The sequence below is a fragment of the Neodiprion fabricii genome, chromosome 4, assembly GCF_021155785.1.
Source record: "Neodiprion fabricii isolate iyNeoFabr1 chromosome 4, iyNeoFabr1.1, whole genome shotgun sequence".
NCBI classification, from domain to species: domain Eukaryota; kingdom Metazoa; phylum Arthropoda; class Insecta; order Hymenoptera; family Diprionidae; genus Neodiprion; species Neodiprion fabricii.
Genome location: NC_060242.1, coordinates 37,867,971 through 37,890,537, shown reverse-complemented (window position 1 = coordinate 37,890,537; position 22,567 = coordinate 37,867,971). Strand labels below are relative to the sequence as shown.

General features: G+C 38.2%; 2 protein-coding genes and 1 long non-coding RNA gene across 10 annotated transcripts in view; 1 reads left to right on the top strand and 2 right to left on the bottom strand.

Moving 5' to 3' along the window:
* Positions 1-22,567, bottom strand: part of LOC124180502 — a 168,700-nt gene that overhangs the window by 115,876 nt on the left and 30,257 nt on the right. Inside the window, exon 3 of one of the 8 annotated variants that reach the window (XM_046566101.1) lies at positions 19,977-20,067. The exons of the other annotated variants lie outside the window; for them this stretch is intronic. The gene's annotated coding sequence lies outside the window, so the exon portion shown is untranslated. The remainder of the gene's footprint in view (positions 1-19,976; positions 20,068-22,567) is intronic. 8 annotated transcript variants of the gene reach the window in all.
* Positions 826-6,723, top strand: LOC124180508. Its single transcript, XR_006870274.1, has 3 exons — positions 826-960; positions 1,698-1,812; positions 6,626-6,723. It is a non-coding gene; the product is annotated as an uncharacterized LOC124180508 (long non-coding RNA).
* Positions 9,870-14,548, bottom strand: LOC124180507. Its single transcript, XM_046566121.1, has 5 exons — positions 14,472-14,548; positions 12,898-13,304; positions 11,901-12,000; positions 11,683-11,787; positions 9,870-10,341 (listed from the first exon to the last, which is right to left on the bottom strand). Exons 1-5 carry the CDS (start codon positions 14,544-14,546, stop codon positions 10,318-10,320), a joined length of 711 nt encoding a protein of 236 aa, XP_046422077.1. The 5' UTR covers positions 14,547-14,548; the 3' UTR covers positions 9,870-10,317.

Sequence of the window (22,567 nt, the reverse complement as noted above, 5' to 3'; positions counted from 1 at the left end):
TCCCTGAAATATATTTTTTATTTTACAAACTTACAGCTAGTTCTCAGTTGACAGATGTGACCAAAAACTTCGCTTATTATCGTCGTGAAGAAGATAAAAAGCAAACTCTACTACAAGTAACGATTCGAGATTTTCGTTATTATTCGACGTGTGGAATCGAAATTTGTTTATTTAAATATTCTATTATCATACTTGATACAAAAGTTTTATGCATCGAATGATTACCAAAATATTTATTTATCACTTGCGAAGTTTGCTATCGTCTTTTTTACGTTGATAAATAAGTATTGAAGTTTTTCGTTGATAGCTGTAACAAAAAACTTGACTCATTGTCAACGTAAAAAGTACGAAAGCAAACTTTTTACGTAATAAACGAAGATTTTGATTACTATTCGATGCGTAGAATCAACATTTTTTTCTCTTGACCTGTGATTAATTATTATAATTGAATAAAAGTGATTCAAATTCAAAGTTTCTTCAAACGTTATTTACAACAAATGTTTCAGAAAACATGTAATTTTTCTCTAAATCCGAAACATCCTGCTAATTTCTACAAAATCAAACTTTGTCCAATAAATCTATTATTTCTCTCATCGGTCGCGTGAAAGTAAAAAAAAAAAAATCAAATTCGATACCTGGAATCCAAACTCAAAATTCGCATTGACCTTCGTTACCTGTACAATTTCCGTTTCTCGTTTCTCACACGATTCGGCTTGTCTCGTAGATTTGTGCCCGGGAGAGGGAGAAAGGTATGCTTACAAGTATACCTGTACGTATAAGTTGCCGCGCGTTCCTTGAATATTTTATTTACTCGCCTAGGCTGCTCTCTTAATCGCACGAATTCATCTTGGTTAGTGTGCCGCGCTCCTTTCACTGCAGTGAAACGTTCAACCGCAAGGACCGTAACAACCCGGCACAAGGACCAGCGATATCAAGTCGTCCTGCAGCTTCGCAGACTCTGTAAGTACCCGGAGTAGCGGTTTTCCTGCGGCTTCTGCACTTGACTCGTAAATCGTTCGGGGTGGGTATACATTGCAACGTATAACGCGTTGTGTAAAAATAAAACAGGGAAACTTGTGTTGTGATTTTTAGTTCCGGATACCGCTCGGTCCTTAACTATTTTCATTTTTTAACACGATCGAAAAATACAGTTCCAGGTAGAAAATGAAAATTAGTTTTATAGCTGTTACCGGAAAGTCTGGTGTCCGTTGCTATTCTTTATCGTTACGTTGCTAGATTTTCTTGCAACTGTTGCGAAAACTTAACGCTCGTGCAACGATAAATTGACGTTGAAGCCTCGTTTGGCTAAAAAAGTAGAGTAAACCTCACAAACTGATTTTGCGTTGCAATAACCAAAAAAGGATCGACGATAGCGCAAAATTGTTAGGCGTACCTCGTTTTTCGCAATTCCAACAATATTCAAACAGTTTTTTTTAACGAGGCCTGTTTTGCTGAGTTTTTTTAGTTACTATACCAAACGAATTTTTTCTCAGTGTTCTCACAAGTATATAATACATATATATTTATTGTATAGATATTTGAATTTCCATTGTAAAACGGTGACGTGAATAGAAAAGCCTGGAATGAAAATTAGAATGATAATAGACTTGGACGGTGTTTCTCGCGTGTATTTATGAGAATTATTTGTGTACGATATAAAAGCGCGTGACGTTGTAACGTTTTGAAAATTTATGCAGATTTCATCCATTCAACTTGACGGCAGAAGGAGCAGCAGAAACGGTCATTAATTACGTTAAGGAGACGAGCATCGATCACGCAGAGGGACGAACGGTTCAAGGGGCGGTTTTAAAGGTGAGGGAGAAGGATGAACGTCCGAAGAGGAATTATTGCTATTTAAAAATAGCGAAGGATCGATAGTCTAGCGACGATGGTAGAGACGACGATAGTAATCGGAGTTTAAAACGGCGACCAGAAGCGGAAGGTGCAAAAAAAAAAAAAAAAAAAAAAAAAAACGGTTCGTCGAAAATTTGAAACACGTGGAAACGGCGTGAATTTCAATCCCGCTCCCAACGCAAACACGTTCAAGCTCGCCGAAAGAGAGGAAGGATATAAAAAGCGATGCAAAAAAATGAATCGTGAAAAAAATTAAATCAGGCGAACGATGAATGTTTTAAAAGATAATCGCCTTATATGGCCTGTGTTCTGCCTGTTGAATTGTTGGTACGCTTTTAGCATTGTAGGTACGGTATTATTGACGTGAAAAAGGGTGAAAAACCGTAATTCTCGAATAAAAAAATACACGAATCTCCAAACGTTGTACAAAAATTTAACGATTTGTCGGACAAAAATAAAAACTCGGTCACGCAAATTGAATGGAAATACATATTTGCAGAATATTTTCCCAACTTCCACGGGATAGTTTTTTAAAAAAAAAAAAAAACTAATCACGAAAAACTGAAAAACTCGACCAAGATTTTGAAAATTGTTTGAGATCCGTTTTTTTCGACTTAATTCAATCTGTAATAAAACTACTGAACAATTATATTGTTGTCGAAAATTCCGAACAATATCGTGCGGTAATAAAATTGAATTGAAATTAATTGAAATTTGTATATCTTTATTTTTTTTTTTTTGTAGTAATTTTATAACGTTACTAACTTCAGCCTCGCCATTTTCACCCCCCCACTCCCCCCCTAAATTTTAGATTACACCGTAATCTTGTAATATAACTACAAGCTTTTTTAACAAAAATTGAAATCTTCTTTCAGTCAGTTACATCTTTTGTGCAACCGAGATGCTTTATCACCGAAATCCGTTAATCCAGATAAGCTTGACTACCCAGATATTTCCATAAACTATTTTTTCGCACTCCCATTTTAATCCCCCCAAATTTTTCAACAGACTTTACAAGTTCAGAGTATCTTCAAGCGTCCCACGGTTGTTATAAAAATGACCAAAAAAATCGATTGTTTTTTCTCGATCGGTTTTTGCTTCTTACTCCCGTGAACGACGCAACACGGTATCGATTTAAGTGATTAGAATATCAACTGTTATCGTCGACTTACTTACTGAGACACCTATTTGATATGACAAGTGAAAGATAAATGAATATTGTTGCCTGAAATTGAAAAATATTTTCAACGAAACTAGACCGAGAAAAATTTAATTTGTTACAGTAACTAGAAAAATTGATGGAAACAGGTATCGTTAAAAAAAATTGTTTCAATATCGTTGCACAAGCATTAAATTTTCGCAACAGTTGCAAGAACATATAGCAACAGTGATCTTAATGAGACAGCTAGAAAACTAGTTTTCATTTTCTACCTAGAACTATATTTTTCGAAAAAAAAAAAAAAAAAAAAAACAAAAAGTAAAAAACTAAACATATTCGATTAATCGATTCATTTTTACCGATTCGATCGAGTCGTATTCGATTATTTTTAGCTCAGTGGCCGTCGCCATTAATGATCGAACGTTAACAGAGCGAGAGCAACGTTTTATATCCATCCTTTCGTTGTGAGATTTGACGAACAAAAAATAAGAAATAAAAAACTGCACGAGGGGAAGGGTGGAGGGTCGGGGGGAGGGGGGGGGGGGGGGGGTGGGCGAGTCGCTGCGGGGCTTTTGTAATAAGCTTATTAAGATATTAACAGGGCGACAGGTGGAACGACGAGGAGGAGGAGGACGTCACTCACTCGAGCGAAGGGTTCGTTCCACCCCCGGGGCTCGAATTTTGAACGGAATTCGGGGCGACGCGACTCCCGCGGTTTTCTGCCGGCTGTTATACGTAGCACGAAAATCCGTATCCACCTGCCTTATATAACTATTTATTTTTCATTCTGACAAGGGATGACAAGGGTGGTTTTCAACCTCCTCTCTATGCCGTCCTGGGCACACGTGAATCAGAGGAAAGGACGGACAACCTGCAGCCGCGACAATTTATCGTCCTTCAGATCTCGACGCGCGTTATAAAAGAGACCGTGCGGTTCTTTTTTGCCCCCCCCCCCCCCCCCCCCCCGCCCCTCCCCCCCCCAGAATATATTGTCGTAACAAATTAGGTGCTCACCCTCTTGATTCGATATTCGAGAGGGTGAGAATTGACAATTTTTCATTTTGAATTATGTTTTTGAATATTTTTGGGTAGTAGTAATGATCGGTAGGATTCTTTCATTATGTTTGCTGATTTTTCTTGTCGCAAAAATTTATATTCCACAACGATCATTGTCCTTGAAATCAGGAGTAGAAAATTTCAAATTCTTGTATCAAAAATTGAAAACTTCTTGCGCATCAACCGTCGACGAAGGAGAAAATCGATTTAGAATGAAACGAGTACGTCAGTTTCGTGATTGAGAAAGATTTTGAAAAATTTTCGAAACTCGACGTTTGGCCGAATGAAAATGAATCTACTTTCCCGAAGTCTGGACTCGGAATTGAAAACAGCTGCAGGCAAAAACGCATCTCTACCTTCACTGAGAGAAATTTTTAGTTCCGGTTACCGCTCAGTCCTTGACTATTTTCATGTTTTACCACAATCGAAAAATAATGTTCTAGGTAGAAAATGAAAATTAGTTTTCTAGCTGTTATCCGTCACTATTCTTTCTCATTACGAACACTGTTGCTGCACAATTTTCTTGCTACTGTTGCGAAAATTTAACGCTCGTGCAACGATAAATTGACGTTGAAGCCTTGTTTAACTAAAAAGGTAGAGTAAACCCCACAAACTGATTTTGCCTCGCAATAACCAAAAAAGGATCGACGATAGCGCAAAATGGTTAGACGTACCTCGTTTTTCGCAATTCCAACAATATTCAAACAGTTTTTTAACGATACCTGTTTCACTGAATTTTTCCAGTTACTTTAAGAAATGAAATTTTTCTCAGTGTTCCTCGTCAAAATGCATCTCCTTTTATAGGCGTTGCAGGAGACTTTGAAGAGAAGAATAAATCTCGCGATAGCTCGGATGCGGGATTGGCTTGTGCAAGGAATAGAAGGCGGAGGGGTGTTTATAAATTTAAATTGTTAGAATGCATCCGTCGAAGCTCGCCGAGGCCTGCGGAGCTATATCCAAGCGGTATGCGATCTAGTATGTAAATACGATAGAAGATAGGCGGCGAAGAGAATGCTGCTGCTGCTGCTGCTGCTGCTGCTGCTGCAGGCGAAAGGAAGGATGGAGGAAGTGAAAAAAACAGGGAGAGCGAGGGAAGAAGACGAGAGAAGGCGGGAAATAAAGGGGGTGAAAAAGGAAGGCCGGGAGGAAAGGATGCAGCGTGGAGAAATGCCGGGTGATCTTTTGAAAAATGGGGTCATAAAACATTCCGCTCATATCGCATATATACACCCTATATCCTCCATTCTCACCCTTTCTCGAGACTCCTTCATTTTATTCCCTTGTTCTTTTGCACCCACGGAATATTGCATGGGAGACAGAGAGAGAGAGAGAGAGAGAGAGAGAGAGAGAGACAAAGAGGAAGAAGTAGAAGAAGAAGATGAGCGACTTCTCGTGACCGATCTTATTAGGATATAGGCCGAAATTCGTGTCCGGCTGTTGGGCACAGTTTCTACCCGCACGGGCTTTTGCTACTTGAACGTAGTTTTTTGCGAAATTGATCATAAGCAGTTTTTGCGACCAGTCCTTAAATTTTGATGACCTCCTTGTTACTGGTGGTGACTGTATTGCGTAGAAAAATCATACGTCGAAGGGCTTCAGGCTCGCCACGAGCTAGCCTTCGAACTTTACGTTCTTACATCGCAGGTTCCAAGTTCATAGAGAGAAAAAATAATATTATTCAATTCGAATTTTCAATTAAGAATTAAGATTAGCGATTGACGATTTTAAAGCCCTCGGATATTATATTATATGAAAGTATGAGGATTTCTTTTATTTTTAACCACTTTAATGGATCCATCGTATTGCAAATTTTGGAAGTCTGACGTCGGATTTTATCGGTGAGCCAAAAAAAGAAAAAGATCTCCGCCAACCAATTTCTACGGAAATCGGAATATTTTTAGATTCTTTTTCACGATATTGGATCGTCATTTTGGATTTCGCAATCTGACTTCAGATTCGTGGTCAGCCAATCAACAAACCGACGAGTATCGATTTGCATCAACATCCAAATGGTTTTAGTTTTTTTCCGGCTTATTGGAGAGGCCAAATTTAAATTTTGCAAATCTGACCTTAGATTCGTGATTAGCGATCCAAAAAACTTCACGGTACTAATTTTCATTCAAATCCGTTCATCCATTCTCAAGATATCATCATTTTTACTTGATTTTTTGGAAATTTGTTATTCAAATCATTGAAAAAGTACCGAACCGATCATAGCCAAAATCTAATCAGTTCTAAGTTTGGAAAAGCCGCATCGATTCGGACGAAAATCGTTGAAATCCGGCGACTAATTTCGAGATGTCGTGGGACAAAAAAATTGATCACACACGTACAGCCATCTGAAAATGGTCGGTGGTGATTCTCTAGATCTCGAAACTCAACTTTTCATTTTCGGGGCGACTACAATGACTTCCTTTTTTCTCTAAAACCAGAAAAACGGGAAGTTAAAGTAAAACCGGTACGGTCGTGATATCGCGAAATTTTATTTTATCTAGTTGTTTCTATTTTGAGTGTAAAAAATGGTTGGGTTTTGAAATTGATTTTCTTTTTTTTTAGCACGATTTTAGAGCTTCACAGCGTCGAGGAAATTTCGGAGGATGGATACTCGATCATTAAACCTGATGGAAAGAATGAAAGAGGACGAGCAAAGAAATGAGTAATAATAAATGAGACCATTAACTCCGTATAATTTTCTCGCGTAGGGTAAAGAAAAAGGAACAAGATAAGGGGGAATGAGAGGGGAATAAGGAGCGTGGAAGAAAATAAAATGAAACAAAATTGTATGGAAAAAAAAAAAAAAATAAAATAAACAAACAATATATGAAAAAAGAAGAAGAAGAAGAAGAAGAAGAAGAAGAAGAAGGAGAAGAAGAAGAGAACGGTCCCCGCCATGCGACAGCCCAGCTGAGCACAAAAGAACAAAGCTCGGCGAAACGCCCCGAGGAACCGGAAGAAGAAGAGGCGGCGAGGCGAGGCTCAGAATGCTGTAAATTACACCTTTATGTTTTCATATATTTTACATTTACGCCGAGTCCCTTATAAGCTTTATTTATAAATTTGCTTAAACCGGTAAAGCCTCGGCCGACACGCCGGGGGGATTTCGCGAATCTTCTCGCTACGCCATCGTTGCACAACATTTTTCACCCTCAACGCCCGCCGGTTAGCGTCAAACGTTGCTCGCCGAATGCTTGGAAGAGCCCCTTTTACTTCAGGGAAACTCGATTCTTAAATTGACTCGAAACGGCCCTGATTTTAACCTTTTAAATCTGGTGAACGGTCCGTCATTTTTTCGAGTTACACTGAGAGAAATTTTCAGTTACGGATCACCGATCAGTCCTTAAATATTCACATTTTTTACCAACATTACCAACAATATTCAAACAGTTTTTTTTTAACGATACCTGAATTTTTCTAGTTAATATAACAAATGAAATTTTTCTCGATGTACGACATCTTCGTTAGCTGTGAGATAAAATGTCAGGAATTATTGACAGTGAGCTTAAATGTCGAGCACCATATAATTAACGATTATACCATTTGTTTCTGAACGATATCTCAATTGCAACGAAGTAATGACTTGGTCAAGAATCTCGTAGAAAATTTTTCGGTTGTATTATTCAGGTGTCTTAAACACTTGCACTTGAGCTTTCTCCAAACGTTTTGGGGCTCTACGGACGCGCGGTAATTTGGGTTCCTGCAAATCTAGATCTTTTGCCTCGTCTATCGCTTTTTTCCATATTGAATCAAGCAGGAAAAGCAAACTGAAAATTGTTATGATCATACTTGTGAAATTCAATGTTAGTCAGGAGAATTTTCGAGTGTGGAATTCCACACTCCAGGCATTTCGAGTGTGGAGATCTCCACACCTTCCACATAAGTGTAAGTCGCCTGCGGTGACGATTATATCTTCAAGTTTCTGGTAATTGGAAAGGCGTAAAAGAAGGAAGATTGACCGATTTTCCTATCCTTATATGTACGCCTAATAACACATCAAATTTGCGGCCCGATCAAAATTTCGACACCATAACGTTTTTACCAGTGATCGGCCAATTGATGTTCGTACGTAATGTGTAACTAATTTCGGTATATTTCACGCTGTCGAGTTTCTTCAATAATCTGTCGGGTTGCACCGAATGTGAGTCATGCTCCAATATAAATATCGTCCTGGTTTTATAGTTATTATTATATTATTTGAACCGCACATATGGCAGAAAATCACGCAGGACGCAAATTCCGACTTGGAATTCACGGATGGAAATATCTTTTGAAGTTATCTTCATGAAAACTGGCTTGGATCGTTGCTAGATGGGTTCATACGTCTATAACATTAAAAAAAAACATGCTTAGAATTTAGAATTACGTTAGTTAACCCTTCATTACATACAGAACCATATATGTTTGTTTGTAATATTTTTTCAGTATATTGAAAGATTTTGTTCAAAACCAACTTTGAATACTAATTACATATTTTTCGTGTATCACAAGGTATTTTTATTTTTTGTTGTCTAGATTAAGTGCAAACTGTCAAATTATTTGAGTAAATGTGAGATTTTCATTTCATCTTCTTCGTAATTCGTGGCATAAGGGGTTAAGAGCTATTTGTGGAGAACATGTCATGAAATACCGTCATTCCACGAACGTTTGACGAAAAAATTCTTTCTTGTTTGTTAATACGCAGAATGATTTTCTTATTATTGCATAGATCAGCGGCTTGTCCTTGAAATTTGAAAATTAAAAACTTCTCAATTATTGAGTGTATTAGGGCTCTACATAAAATCCATACCAAAGATCAGTCTTATGTAAAATGAAGTTGCAGATTCACAATAGCAAAAGTTCCTTTCAGAACAAAATTGCGTACCTACTTCTGACAGTTAATTACGTCTATGTAGAATGAAATAACCATCTAATTGTATGTTTTTCAGAACCTTTGGTGAGAAAATCTATTGTTTTCGATCACTGATTCGTCTTTGGTAGCTTCTCATATATTATGATCATATGTTCACGAAATGATATCAATGCTCGCGAATTGGCGAAACATGAAAAAACATCTATTTTTGGCGGTACATTCAAAATGTACGGACGTTTTTTACCACACCTAGCACTATTTATGATTGTTACGGTTATTCATTCTTCCTAAGGTTGATGCGTACCAACTACTGTAATCACGTGAGACCAAGTTACATTCGATATTTCACGTTCCTGTTATGTTTTATTGAAAAGTATCGTTACAATACACCGGCTATTCCCCAAATTTTCACCAAGCAATTCAAAGACGAATGAAAAATTTGAACCGTCTGCTTTTCCTGTTATACCTCAGACTAGGTAGGTATGATCATCTCGTCATGTGAAATGAAATAGGATAATCACAGCCGAATGAAATTTTCGATGCCCGACTGCTGGGTTTGAGTTACTAGACCAGCGGATATACAAAAAATTGGGTACGTGTCGTGATGCAACAAAATCGTTGCGATCCTGCGGATTATCTGCTTCCGTATTCACTCGTCGAAAATAGCGAGAAGCGTTGCGATATACGAGAAAGCGGTTGATAACCCCTGGAATAAAGAATGAATATCAGAAGGTTGAGCTAGTTTGTGAAAAAGTTAAAACTATACCACAGGCTCGTCATATACGTACAGCTCCAAACGTTTCCAGGTTCAAGGCAGGAAGCAGGCCGTCGACTTTGATTATGACTGGATCATTGGCCCTTTCCATCATAATCAATACCGAGCGTTGCATCTTAGGCGATTTGCCTACCCACTGGCCATGTAAAACGGATTCCGATATTTGGTGACTCTTCGGGGGAAATTGAAATTAATCATCGATTTTAATGACTAACGAACGTGCAGGTGATAACGACACATTGATAATTCGATTGAGCTAAGAAAATGGTACGCAAAATTTTTTGATCATTTTTGAAGTACGGCAGAAAAATTGAAACAAGATATTCCATAAGTATCCAAGGTGGTCATGCTCGAATAAAATGACCGAAGGTGAGCTATCCTGTTTATTATCACTATCATTATCACGATCATTTTCGTTGTCGTTATTGTTACCATTATTATCATCATTGCTACATATGTGCCAAACGTGCTGCCGCAGAGCACAATTGGCCAAGTGGTGCAATTGGCTGATCGTTGGAATTTTTCAGTTCACACGCGTACAAGTATTTCTTCCAATATTGCGAATTGTTTTCATTCGGTGAACTTTGCAATTGGATTCTTCGCTCGCAATCCGGGGATCGCCAGACTTCACAATTCAGCTGAGCCTGAGCGCTAGTTTAGAGTTTAAATGAATATTACCAAGGTTGTTCCGCGTGATTCCTGTATCCTTGTGCTAATTACCCGATTCGTATTCGCGCTACCTAATGCTCAATAACCAAAAACTGGTAATCCGGTACGTTCTCCGATGTGTCACGACTCACATGTATGTTCACGTCCATTGGTCACAGCACCGTAAATGTATCAAAGGTGGAGGTTGTCGCGTCGTATGTTGATACAAGCTTTCGTCTTTCGCAATAAAATCTAAAAAATGCCTCACCGTTGACATAACTCTCTGACATTTTCTTGATTTCCGTGACCAATGTCAATTTCTCTGATATTTCCATGTTGACCCTGACTGTGGACACTGTTGTTGGATGACTGACGATATATTTGTACACATCCAACATTATACTCAACTCTAATGACTTTGCAACGAGCAAACTTCCGGTACCGTGGCAACTTCTTGCCTTCACAAATATAGCTTTTGAACGAGAACATTTCGTGTCATATTGCAAAGGAATGATCAAAAATTGATCCGGGCTCAATACCGTCATTCGACACCTTCACGCTCACTTAGAGCCTAATAACATTAACCCTGGAGAGAAGGTGAGGATTTTTTATGAAATTTTCGTGAAAGTTTGTGCTCGCGAAACTTCTCGAAACGAAGGGTGAGACATTTTTCGTTTACTCCTACTTCGCCAAGCACCAAAGATGCTGAGCAAAATGTTTGCGATGTGCGTACCAAAACGTTAACCTTCATTTGTTGAGCTGCACTATTAAACGGCGTACCATCATACGAATCCTCTGCGTTTTATTCGGCCGCCTTCTGTGGATGTTGAAATATCAACACCATTTAATTATGTTAATCACCAACGTTTCGATGGAGATCGGACTTCAATTCTACATATTTCTCACCAGAGATACATTCATGTGACACGCCGTATGTGCTCATGCTACAAATCCTATTTTCCGTGCCACCTTCTCTCAAAAACAAGATCACTGGTACTTTTGATAAGCGTCACTACTTGAAAGTTGAATTTTAAGCACTGGGGGTCATAAAAAGTACAAAATAGCCTAGTTGTCGACGTAGGTAACGCAGAATGGTCGTTCTTGCAAATTTGTGTTCGACAGGCGCAGACGCTCGTCTGAGACTCATATCGCAAACTTACCCTCGGCTTAAAAAGACCTTCTTTGCCTCCGCTATGGACAATCTACTGTTGAGCTTCAATCATTTCATTTATAACGATTGCTGACGTACGATTTCGGTCAGTTCGAAAATCACGAGCATTAAGAAACTGAAGTCTGGCCAGACGTGATTAGAAAAATTCGACAAGAAAAACTGAAGTCATTTACCAACTGAGACAAGTAGTCCGCTGGCCAGGCGTACAAAAAAAGATGGCACGTGGCTACCGTCAAGATGCACATCAGCTTGAAGAACTCAAGTGAGTAGAATTGCCTCTGTATTGACATGAAATGCAAAATAAAATTGAAAAATTTTGACTGATTGCACGGATAATAGGCACCCAACGTTTCGAACCATATTACTTTTATCCGTTACAAATCAATCTTACAAAAGTGATCACGACTCCTGCAAACATAACTGCAGCGAAGTTCGATGCGGCCACCGCTAAAGCCATACGACCCACAGTCTTCGACAGTCTGCTCGCATACCTGGAAATTGTAAAAACGTTAACTAAACCCATTCAATTTTCTAGGAAATATCAACATTTTCAAGCTGGTGGCGTAGTAACAAAAGAGTTGACAACATTTTTCTTTCAACGCGACATGGATCATTTGAATTGCCCATGATTCCTCATTTCACCTGCTATACGACTAAACCGAAAAGACAAGCTGAACGCTCGTTTCGCAAAAACTAAAGTGTGTATTTCTCTGCAGAAAATAAAACTGTGAAGCAGGGAAACGTTGGAGATCAGGCTTTTAATGTTGAGGCTTACATTAATGCTCTACTGCAAAATGCAGGGAAAGCTTATCGGCCTGGGAATGTAATTGCTGGAGATCTGTGATTTTTTCATTTTTTACGAAAAAATTATGAAACTCACAAATGAATGTTTCTCGAGGTTTCATGCACCTGCCAAAAATATTTCAGAGGGCAAAAGAAAAGAGGATGCTTCCAAACGACGATATTTCGCAATGTTCCATTTGCCCGAGGTACAAATCCGTCAAGTACCTTGGCACAAGACGACAACAGATGCATTTGTTGTTACAAATGTTGTTTTTCCCGAAAATTCGAACATGGAAAGTAGGCGATGTTGAAATTTTATTATACATAATATACGACACTCGATCTATTGGAATTTTGTCAGATTGTCAAATTGCGTCGATCAATAAAATCGTTCTAAAAAATTGTAGAAAATTCGAGACGAGTCGAAAAAATATTTTCTAAAGACTAAACGCCTTTCAACGTGGGAACAATCACATGAAAAATCACGAGCCCAATTCGAGAGGTCAAGGGTCAGGCCCAGGTCGGAATGGTATGGAATGCCCCGTTTATTCTTGTGAAAGGTGCATAAAAAAACTGAAATTGACACGGACACGAATTAATCATACTTTAGCGATTCTTGGTGATGTCGAACACATCTGTTGACTTCATTCAGGTTGCTCGCCCTTTCGATTTCCGTGTTCACGATCTCAAATCTGGCAGCGGCGAACCAGGTTAAAACAACGAAGATCAGGCTCACGGACGCTGAGGATGCAACTTGGAGAGAAACGAAAACATTTGAGACGTACAGAAGAGCCCAAATCCAAAATGGCTCCATTGAAAACGGGTATGCGGTCTTAAGCGGAAAGGGCTGAGGTAGAACAATGGGTGCCAAAAGGTACACACCCAGTCCGATACTGAGCACTACAATAATCATTGTGTGGAGTAATGAACACTTTCTCATGTAGAACCGAATCACAGCTGATTCTTGATCCGTAGCATCTTTTACGAACGTCGTCATTTCGGCTATCAATGCCTGGTAAGAAGTTTTTGGAATGAGAACACTGTTTTGTTACCATGACAACGAATGTAAAATGCAACTTTTGACGGCAAGTTTGGGAAAGATGCGTACAGTTTTCAACCAGTAATTTTCTATAAGCCCCGTGTTTTCGTGAATAATTTAACATGGCATTATATCAGGTAATTCGTGCGTACAATCACTTAGTGCGCGAGTCTGCAAATAATTGAATTATGAGTAGTTCCATGTATTCTTGATGCGAGACACTTCACTGATATTGCGACGAGTAAATTGGAAAATTCCATCGAATCATCTGAAACATCATGCATCCGTACCAAACTTGCACAGTTTTCATTCGACGCGACGGCTATTTTCAGAACATGAATTACAGAACCGACAATCAGTTTGTGCAACTTTGACGTGTCTATACGTCACTTCTGCGTATCGTAGGTTGAGAAATTCGGAAACTGCTTGGGCATAAAAAAGACAGGCAGGATGGAAATTCACCGAATATCTGGCGACTATCTTTGCAAAGACCCAAATGTTTCCAAGTACTTGGTGATGGGTGGTGTACAGAAATGCGAAAGTCCAAAGAGTCGACGGGACGAAACCCCGAAAGTTAAACTAACTACAGTTAAAAACCTATGAAGACCATAAATGCGAAAAGATGACTTGTAGGAAAACAAAAGTTGCGAACGGAAAAATGTACCTCCGATTGAACTTATACCGACAGATTTTTTTTTTTTCATCACGATTTGAGAATAGGCAATATCACGAAGGGAAAAATATTGAGTTGCAAAAATACTGAACCATCAAAAAGTCGACTTTTCAAATGTCAGAATCGGGCCTTTTTCGAAAGTTGGCGAATCCGAATTTATCAGTAACTACCGAACAAAGATTCGAAAGCTCGAAATCCCGAGACCCACTAAGGCAGAATGGACAAAATACCGTAAAGTCACATCAGTCACATAAATTGCTGCGGTAAAAATATCCAGTCAGTTTGTACTACGTACAGCGAAAGTTTTAAAAGTGTTATAATTTTCATCGACCACAACTGTGACACGGAATTTTCCTCCGCGTGAAATTTACCGTGCACGTTCACTGTCAGAAAATTAAACATCGGCCTGTAACTCATTTTCTTTTAACAGAGAATAATAGGGCAATGAAGAGCCGTTTATACTCAACTCGAAGGTGGTCTTCGTCGATATGACAGATCATCATAAATGCCATCACAGCAAAGATTGCCGACGTCTCTGCCATGCAGAAGAACAAGTTGAGGCGGTCTTCTCTGAGGCGGTAAACATTGAATATCAGTGCTAAAAAAACAATTATTACATGAACCGTCGATAAGAGCTTAAGAATCTGACGTTTCAGGATGATGATACGCTCAGTGCCAAGAGGCAACGGCCAACCGAACATCGGTCTCGACGTTATTTTTACGAAGCGAATCGTCGTCTCTAGCGACAAGTACATCTTCGTAAGTTCTTCTTTCTGTCGAACTTTCTCTGGATTTCAAATTCTTCTTTGGTTGGTGAGGAGCCACCGATGGATTAGTCTGTTCCAATTGTCAAATAGACTTGACGTGAGCTAATGGATACTGGTGCATGTCGTAAGTAATGGGCGCCAAGCGTCGGTACAAGTCAGAACTCAGGGAATACTTAATCGGTGATATCGTATGAAAATGCGAGCTGTCTATCGTAAATCATCGTCGAGATGAAGTGGCATCGACGTACGTTGAGAACTCTTGTTAAAATTACCTTCGTGAAAATATTGCGAGGATACGGGTCATCGTCAGCCGATTTCGGTACGTGTGGACTCATACAGCACGAGAAGTGACAAAATTTTACGAAAACCTCACAACCGTTATGCCGACGTTTGAGTAACTTTGCGAGTTTTTTTGTGATTCAGTTATCTCTGTTAACGTAGTATACGAAACGAAATGCGAGAATGGAGTTGAAGCTGTGACGTCGCCGGGTGAAAGAAACAGAATAGTATGATTATTACATTTGACGATCAAACGAATCAGCGAAGAACACGAAGAAAATTAATCAAAGATTCCATACAATCGGATAGAAATTATAGGGTGAAATTGAACAAATAATGGGAAATAAATTCCTAGAGTATTGCTAGGTATAACAGAATCGCGCCTTGTTGAAATACATTGCGGTTTGTGCGTCAGGTTCAAAAATGCATATTTACGACGTCTAATTTTCTACTGATAATTAATCATCACATGTCGGCATATTGACGAATATAGTGAGCGAACTCAAAAGCTTGCGTTGTAAACTTTTCAATTGGATACTTTTATCAACGAATGTGCAGCGCGAGAAGTAGTGCTTTAACTTCTACGTTTTGATTAATTACAAAGAATACTCGAAAAGGAATATTATTTCCGAACAAAACGCTCATCCGTAATTCTGTTGATTTGATTGAAAGCAGAAAATAGATAATCCGTTAATGAAAAATTATACCTTTCTTGATTACAAATTCGTCAAATCAATTGTTGTGTTTCGAAAACTATCAGATTCCAGATAAAATATTGAAGAGAAGAAACTTCGAGCTTTTGAACTTGATTCTTCACGCATGAAAAAATAATATAGTCAATCGCGTCTCTCACCTCATCTGTATGAGATTTTTGTTATCAATAAATAATTGCATTTGCGCCGACCACCCCATATTCATCGATACATTCATTTTTTAACGATGATCAGATATTACATGCCTTGATGACGTACAGTAATAATCATGCCTCGTTTTTAAATACGAAGTTCTTTATATTTGGTCAATTTTACACGTTAAAACTTTTCCGATACAAACCCGTGCAACCTTTTACCCACGAGAAATTTTCTCTGAAATCCCCTAGTTATTGAATCACAGCTTTGTTTCTAAAACATGTCTTTCTCAGTTAAAAATTAAATTCTTGGGCAAACAAAAATCGTCCGAATCTTTCTCAGAAACGGAATCGTAGGTTAAGGTATTAGTACAGGCGAATAAGGCATGTAATCGACTGACTCCTGTTCTTTTTGAGAACAGGTTCGCCGATTTTTTCGTAGGTAGATTCGACCTCAACCAATGAGCCCTTGATTTTGCCGCCATATCGATTTAACAGCTGATTGTTCATAAAAATGTTGAAAAAAAAAATCGAATTCTTATGTTTAATTTTTTTCTATCGGCATGAGGAAAAAATGTTTGATATAAAAGTAGTAGGTTCTCATCCTCGTGTATAATAAAAAATATCTTCGATTTAAAAAATAATTTCCGGTTTAGCCGCAAAATGTAAAAAACTAGCCATTTTTTTTTTCTTTAATTTCAATCCAGTTTCCTTAATTATAAATTCAAACCTTCGAAACTCACATGTCGCGTGTGAAATTAGTAGTTCAAAAACCAGTCCAAAAATTTTTCGATTATCTCGTACATTATGGCAACAAATAGCGATTTTCGAAAAAACTTTGCGTACCAAAAGAATCCAACATAATGGGGTTACAGCGTCAAAAAAAATTTCTCGTAGTACTTACAGATCTGGAGATTACTAATGCGATAGAAAAAAATTTTTTTTTCATCGACAAAGGTCGAAAAAAAAAGGAAAGAAAATTTTTCTTACTTAACAAATAGGATTATTGCTGAAATTATTGACTCAGGAAAAACATTTTTTAATATTATTATTTCTGTTTTTGAGACGAAAAATTGAAAAAAAAAAAAAAAAACCTCCTCATCATTATTAGAACCGGAGTTACACTTGTTTTACTTATTTGCGATTTATTATCAATGTTAATAATATTATGATTTGAAAAAAATACTATATCTCGTCCATACCTCAAGGGTCAACCGTGAATTTTTTCATTCTGATTCGAGCTCCATTTTCATCAAAATTAATTAGTGAATCGAGGCAAACGCGAGGCGTTGCATCCCAGCAGCGCGGCAACGCGAAACGACGGCGACGGCATACGAGAGCGGGTGTTCGAACGGTAGTTGTGAAATGAATATATCCGGTAAAAATTGTCGTAGAACGTTTTTATTTAACATGAAAAAAAAAAAAAAAAAATGCATTTATCAAAATAAAAAACTAATGACATATTCCGATTGCTGAGAAAAAATTAATTAGATTCAAAAAGAAAGAAATCCTTCTACGACAATTTTGCCGGAGATATTGCGACATGAAAGAAAAGAAATAAATAAAAAAAAAAATATTGATCAAAATGAAAAAATAATTGAACATTCCGATAGCTGAGAAAAAGATAATTAGTTTGAAAAAAAAAAATTCTTCTACGATAATTTTTACCAGAGATATTCGTTTAACAACTACCATTCGACCGCCCGCTCTAGTATGCCTCCCTCCGCATCGCCACGCTACCGTTTAGTTATTTCTTTGTGTAACGACTGATTTTGCCGCGCTGCTGGGATGCGACGCCCCGCGTTTGCCTCGATTCACTAATTAATTTTGATAAAAATGAAGCTCAAATCAGAATGAAAAAATTCACGGTTGACCCTTGAGGTATGGACGAGATATAGTATTTTTTTGGATACAGTACGTTGGATTCTATTGGTATCCAAAGTTTTTTCGAAAATCGCCATTTGTTGCCATAATGTACGAGATAATCGAATAATTTTTGGACTGGTCTTTGAACTACTAAGTTCACACGCGACATGTGAGTTTCGAAGGTTTAAATTTATAATTAAGGAAACTGGATTGAGATTAAAAAAAAAAAAAAACGGCTGGTTTTTTACATTTTGCGGCTAAAATAAAAATTATTTTGTAAATCAAAACATTTTTTTCTTATGAACGAGAATGAGACCTACTACTTTCATATCAAACATTTTTTCCTCACGGTGATAGAAAAAAAATTAAAAATAAAAATTGGATTTTTTTTTTTCAACATTTTTATAAACAATCAGCTGTTAGATTGATGTGGCGGCAAAATCAAGGGCTCATTGGTTGAGGTCGAATCTACCTACGAAAAAATTGGCGAAACTATTCTCGAAAAGAACAGGAGTCAATGCTTACTCGGCTGGATTATATCCTTTTCAAATTTACCATAGAAAAAACCGAGGAGGAAATTTTTCATTAAGATGTGGAGTTAACTTCCGACTGCTACAAAACAGTCAACAACGAGCGTGTTCAAAAATACGTACCGAGGCCAAAAAAAATTGAACAGAATTTTCCAAAATAGCAAAATGAAGGTCTTCGTGAACACACCGTTTGATACGTTTGATTATCTTCATTTGTAAGTCCGCTATCTAACTTTTAGTGCGGGAAGAAATTTCTACCGGTTTACCCAAACCTTCGGCCGGCACTGTACGTTTTTTTATTGCAATAATTCGTACACTAAATAATTGTGGCGGTGACAATTCGCTTGTAAGATTTCCGAAACTTCAACCTGTCGGAGCTTTGACAATTCGGAACTTCGACAGCACACCCGCAGAATAGTAGCCAAAACTAGCTTCACTAACAACGACAAGTGCACACGAATGAGTGTTGACTCGAAGTGCTATGAGAAGAATTGGAAACTGGATTGTCATTCGGAAAATGAAATGATGGAGATTTCATGAGTAATATTCATGAACACATTATTGAACTTTACAATGATTCCATGTACCACGATTGGCGCCCATTAGACATTTTTTATGAAGATCAACGTGAATATTTTTTGTTCAAATATTCACCAGCTACTTACTCGATATTCAGGGATTACGAAATTCAGTCAGAATACTCCAAGATCCATCGCTCGTACAGTAATTTCATTTCACAGTAAATATTTGAGAGAAATGAACTTCAAGGTCTGCTACTCCGTTCTTTCCTTCTCCGACAATGAGAAGGCAATGAATCTTACTTGCCGTTTCGTTCTACGCTGATCGTGAGAAATATCTGCTTCGTGTTTTGCGCAGTCCGTCGACAGAACGGCACGCAGCTAAAAGCCGTTTAATTCCAACGAGGTGGAACTCGGCGATTCCTGGCTAACTATTGACTGATACAAGTATGCGGAGGGGGCCTTCTGGTTCGCAGACTTGAAACCAAGGATACGTTGCACACAACATAACCGTTAATTCACGCCTTGTTTTTAACCACAACGGCGATAAATGATTAGCCAATATACACATGCGAGTGTGACTCGTCTGGATGACAGGTCAAGGACAACACTTAATAATGCGGGAAAAATAATTGTCTGTGTTAATTCCGCCGCATTATGGACAAATGTTAGCACTTGAAATATCAAATGTGACAAGAGGATATAATAGAAGTTGAAGTTAGTAACGTCGTCATACCGAAAGACGAAGAAAAAATCGACTATTTCGCGATTTTCGAATGACTTTGAAGGAGTCGAGTTTTCGCAATATCAGGAACTGACAGTACGATATCCGTGGCGTCTGTTTTTGACAATTGATTATTGATCACGGAGATAATGAGAATTTGAAGAGTAAAAAGTTGCCGTTTAGACTTCTTTAAGGAGATAACCACAACACACTATGGTAAGTGTACCAGTTATCGACACGTTTAGACCCAACTACCGAACCCTTTATTCTCCAAAATTATGAATTGAGGGTAGAAATTGCGAACTTCTCAACGACTAAAACCAATTGCCAGAGAGTTACACAGTAGAAATTCATTTTTTGGTAACTTTAGATCCAAGGATTAAACAGATACAACCAAAAAAGGTCAATAATTGGGACAGGGTCAGTAACTGGTGCACTTACCGTATTCCGTAGGGAAAACACGGAAGTCCCAGGCGAAGCCCAAAGGTTAGAATGAGCTCGGCCTTCGTATGACAGGGGACTCGGTGTTGGCCTGAATACGGAAAAAAAATGGTGAAAAAGAGAGGGAAAAAGGCACATGAAATATCAGATCGACTTTACCTCCCCGCGGTGCGTAATTTTGGCGTACCTATTTCGAATTTTCAACCGATGTTCCACATCAGAGTCTAACAACCGTATGAAAAATCGAAATACTTCATCAAGTTGAATGTATTTCAATTTTTCATGAAAAATTTCTTCTCAAAATTCATTATTGACAAGACAAAAGGCAGGGAGATGAACTTATTTACACAAATCATCATTATTTGATAGCATCCTCGAATCATGTACCAGATTTACTTCTGGGAAAGTGAAATTTATATCATCATTTTCAACGTTCGAAGATTCAGCATTGATTTGATATCGAGAGACGCTGTCTCCATCGACAGCATTGCGTTACGTCCCAGCACTTACGTTATTAAAATTATTCCGTATTTATGCGGACCCTGTCAACTCATGTCTCGACACGTGTCTTTCCTCACGATACGTATCTGAATTTTCTTCGCAAGGTCCAACGTTTCCACCGTCCCGTACGACATTCTTTGTACTCTGTGTTATTTTCATATGACAGTACGAACGTGTTAGGGTGGCCGTTGTCGCTCGATATGTTATATCCTTTTTGGGTCAAGATCAGCGGTCGTCGATCGCACCAAGTACAATAAAAACATGAACGCGTACGAGCCGACGCACTATCTTTGACCGCGAGGAGATCCCTACAAGTTTTACAACGGCATGGATGTTTGGAAACAAAGGAAATTTATTCTCTCTTCAACTTCGACTTACCACCCATCGAGTTCTTATACTTCTCGAGAATCAACGGAACCACACATCTGGAAAACCATCGGCTCATTCTGCTACGTTGAATACGGTTATGGTCGTACCCTTTCAGTCTCTGTCACATACAGTCGTTGTCATCAACGGTTGATTGGGAAACTTGGGATTATACGATCATCGATCACTTTTCGAAAAAATACCCCGGCTTTAGGGACGAATTATTTTTAGAATTTCGGATATCTGAAAGCCTTATTTAGTCCGCTTATATTTCCTCCAAATTCTGGAATACTTTCTACTTAATTCCGTACGGTTAGATCGAAATGTTCTTGTCGAAATTTGGGCAGGTCTTAAGCTCAATTCAACGGCTAAAAGAGAAACCTGAAAAATGTAGACGTTGACCCTGAAACCCTTTTCCAGTCGTCTCAAAGCATGGAAATGAAATAAAAATCGTTATCACAAGAAATACGACGAAGAAATTGTAATCCAGCGATTGAAGATCGTCAAGATTATTTCCGTTTAATCCGTCGATTAGCATAATAACACCGAGTAGAGATGTCAGGACGATGTAAAAATCGTAAACGACCGGCTTTCCATTCGGTTGCTTAAAATGTACGTGAGTTGTTTTTCGTTTTTTTTTTTTGTTTTTTTTTTTTTCGTTTTCATTTCTTTCCTCGGGGCAAGCACAGCAGCTGGACCGGTTTAAGGGTCTGTTAAAAAAGAGTGTCCGGCATTAATCGCGGGTCGTTTTGTATCGCAGTTCGAGCAATAAACGCAGACTCGTCGAGCCGAGGAAAAGTTTATCTCCTCGGTTCTCTGGACAATTAGCCGTGCGACGACACTCGGGTAATCATAACACCGGGTGGTAAAAGCGAGCGCGTGTAATCTCGGTGCTTCGAGGGTGATAAAATAATTTTACATCTTTGACGCTGCAGGTAAGCGAACCACTGATTCTAATTTTCATAAAGATTTGGCCCTTCGAGCTCCGGCCGAGCTGCCACGGTTGTATTTTCACCCGATCTGCGTAAACGCCGAGAGAAATGAAGAACAACGTTGCTGGTCAGTTGTGAGAGCAAAAAAAATAGTGCCATCATCATTTTTTGAACAAGATGATGAGTTTTTGATCGGAAAATTGAATTCGAAAAATCAACGAGTGATGTGAGTGTGAAACAATGTTAGAAAATTGGTTTTAACTAGTGCTGTACGATTAACTGATTAGGTAATTTCAACCTTCTAAACTTGAAAATGTAGAAAATCAGCAAACAAGTGAATTTTTCACATTTTGAATTTGAACTTGTAAATGAAGTACCAAATAAATAAACGTTTCTTACGTACGAATAAGGAAGCTTTTGAGCGAGTCCAATTTTAACATTACTGAATAATGTACTAATTATAGTTGAGAAATAATTGTACGTATTAAATTAATCGAAAATATGCGGAGCTCAGTAAGTGATTTTAAAAAGTTAAACCAAATAAGTATCACGATTTGACGGAAGTGTAATTTTTATTCTTAGTTTAGCTGATTATTATTGATTGATAAAGGGTCATTTCTCCTTCAGCAAAAGTTAGAAAAATTTCATGTGTTACAGTAACTATAAAAATTCGGTGAAACAGGTATCGTTAAAAAAACTGTTCGAATATTGTTGAAATTGCGAAAAACGAGGTACGGGTAATCATTTTGCGCTATCGTCGATCCTTTTTTGGTAAATGCAACGCAAAATCAG

Coding starts and splice junctions, on each gene's coding strand:
- LOC124180507 (XM_046566121.1), bottom strand. CDS start 14,546: ATGGCAGAGACGTCGGCAATCTTTGCTGTGATGGCATTTATGATGATC. Junction 12,001..12,897: donor CATCACCAAGAATCGCTAAA/GTATGATTAATT, acceptor TACAATTTCCAG/GTATGCGAGCAGACTGTCGA. Junction 10,342..11,682: donor CGGACTACTTGTCTCAGTTG/GTAAATGACTTC, acceptor ACTCTAAACTAG/CGCTCAGGCTCAGCTGAATT.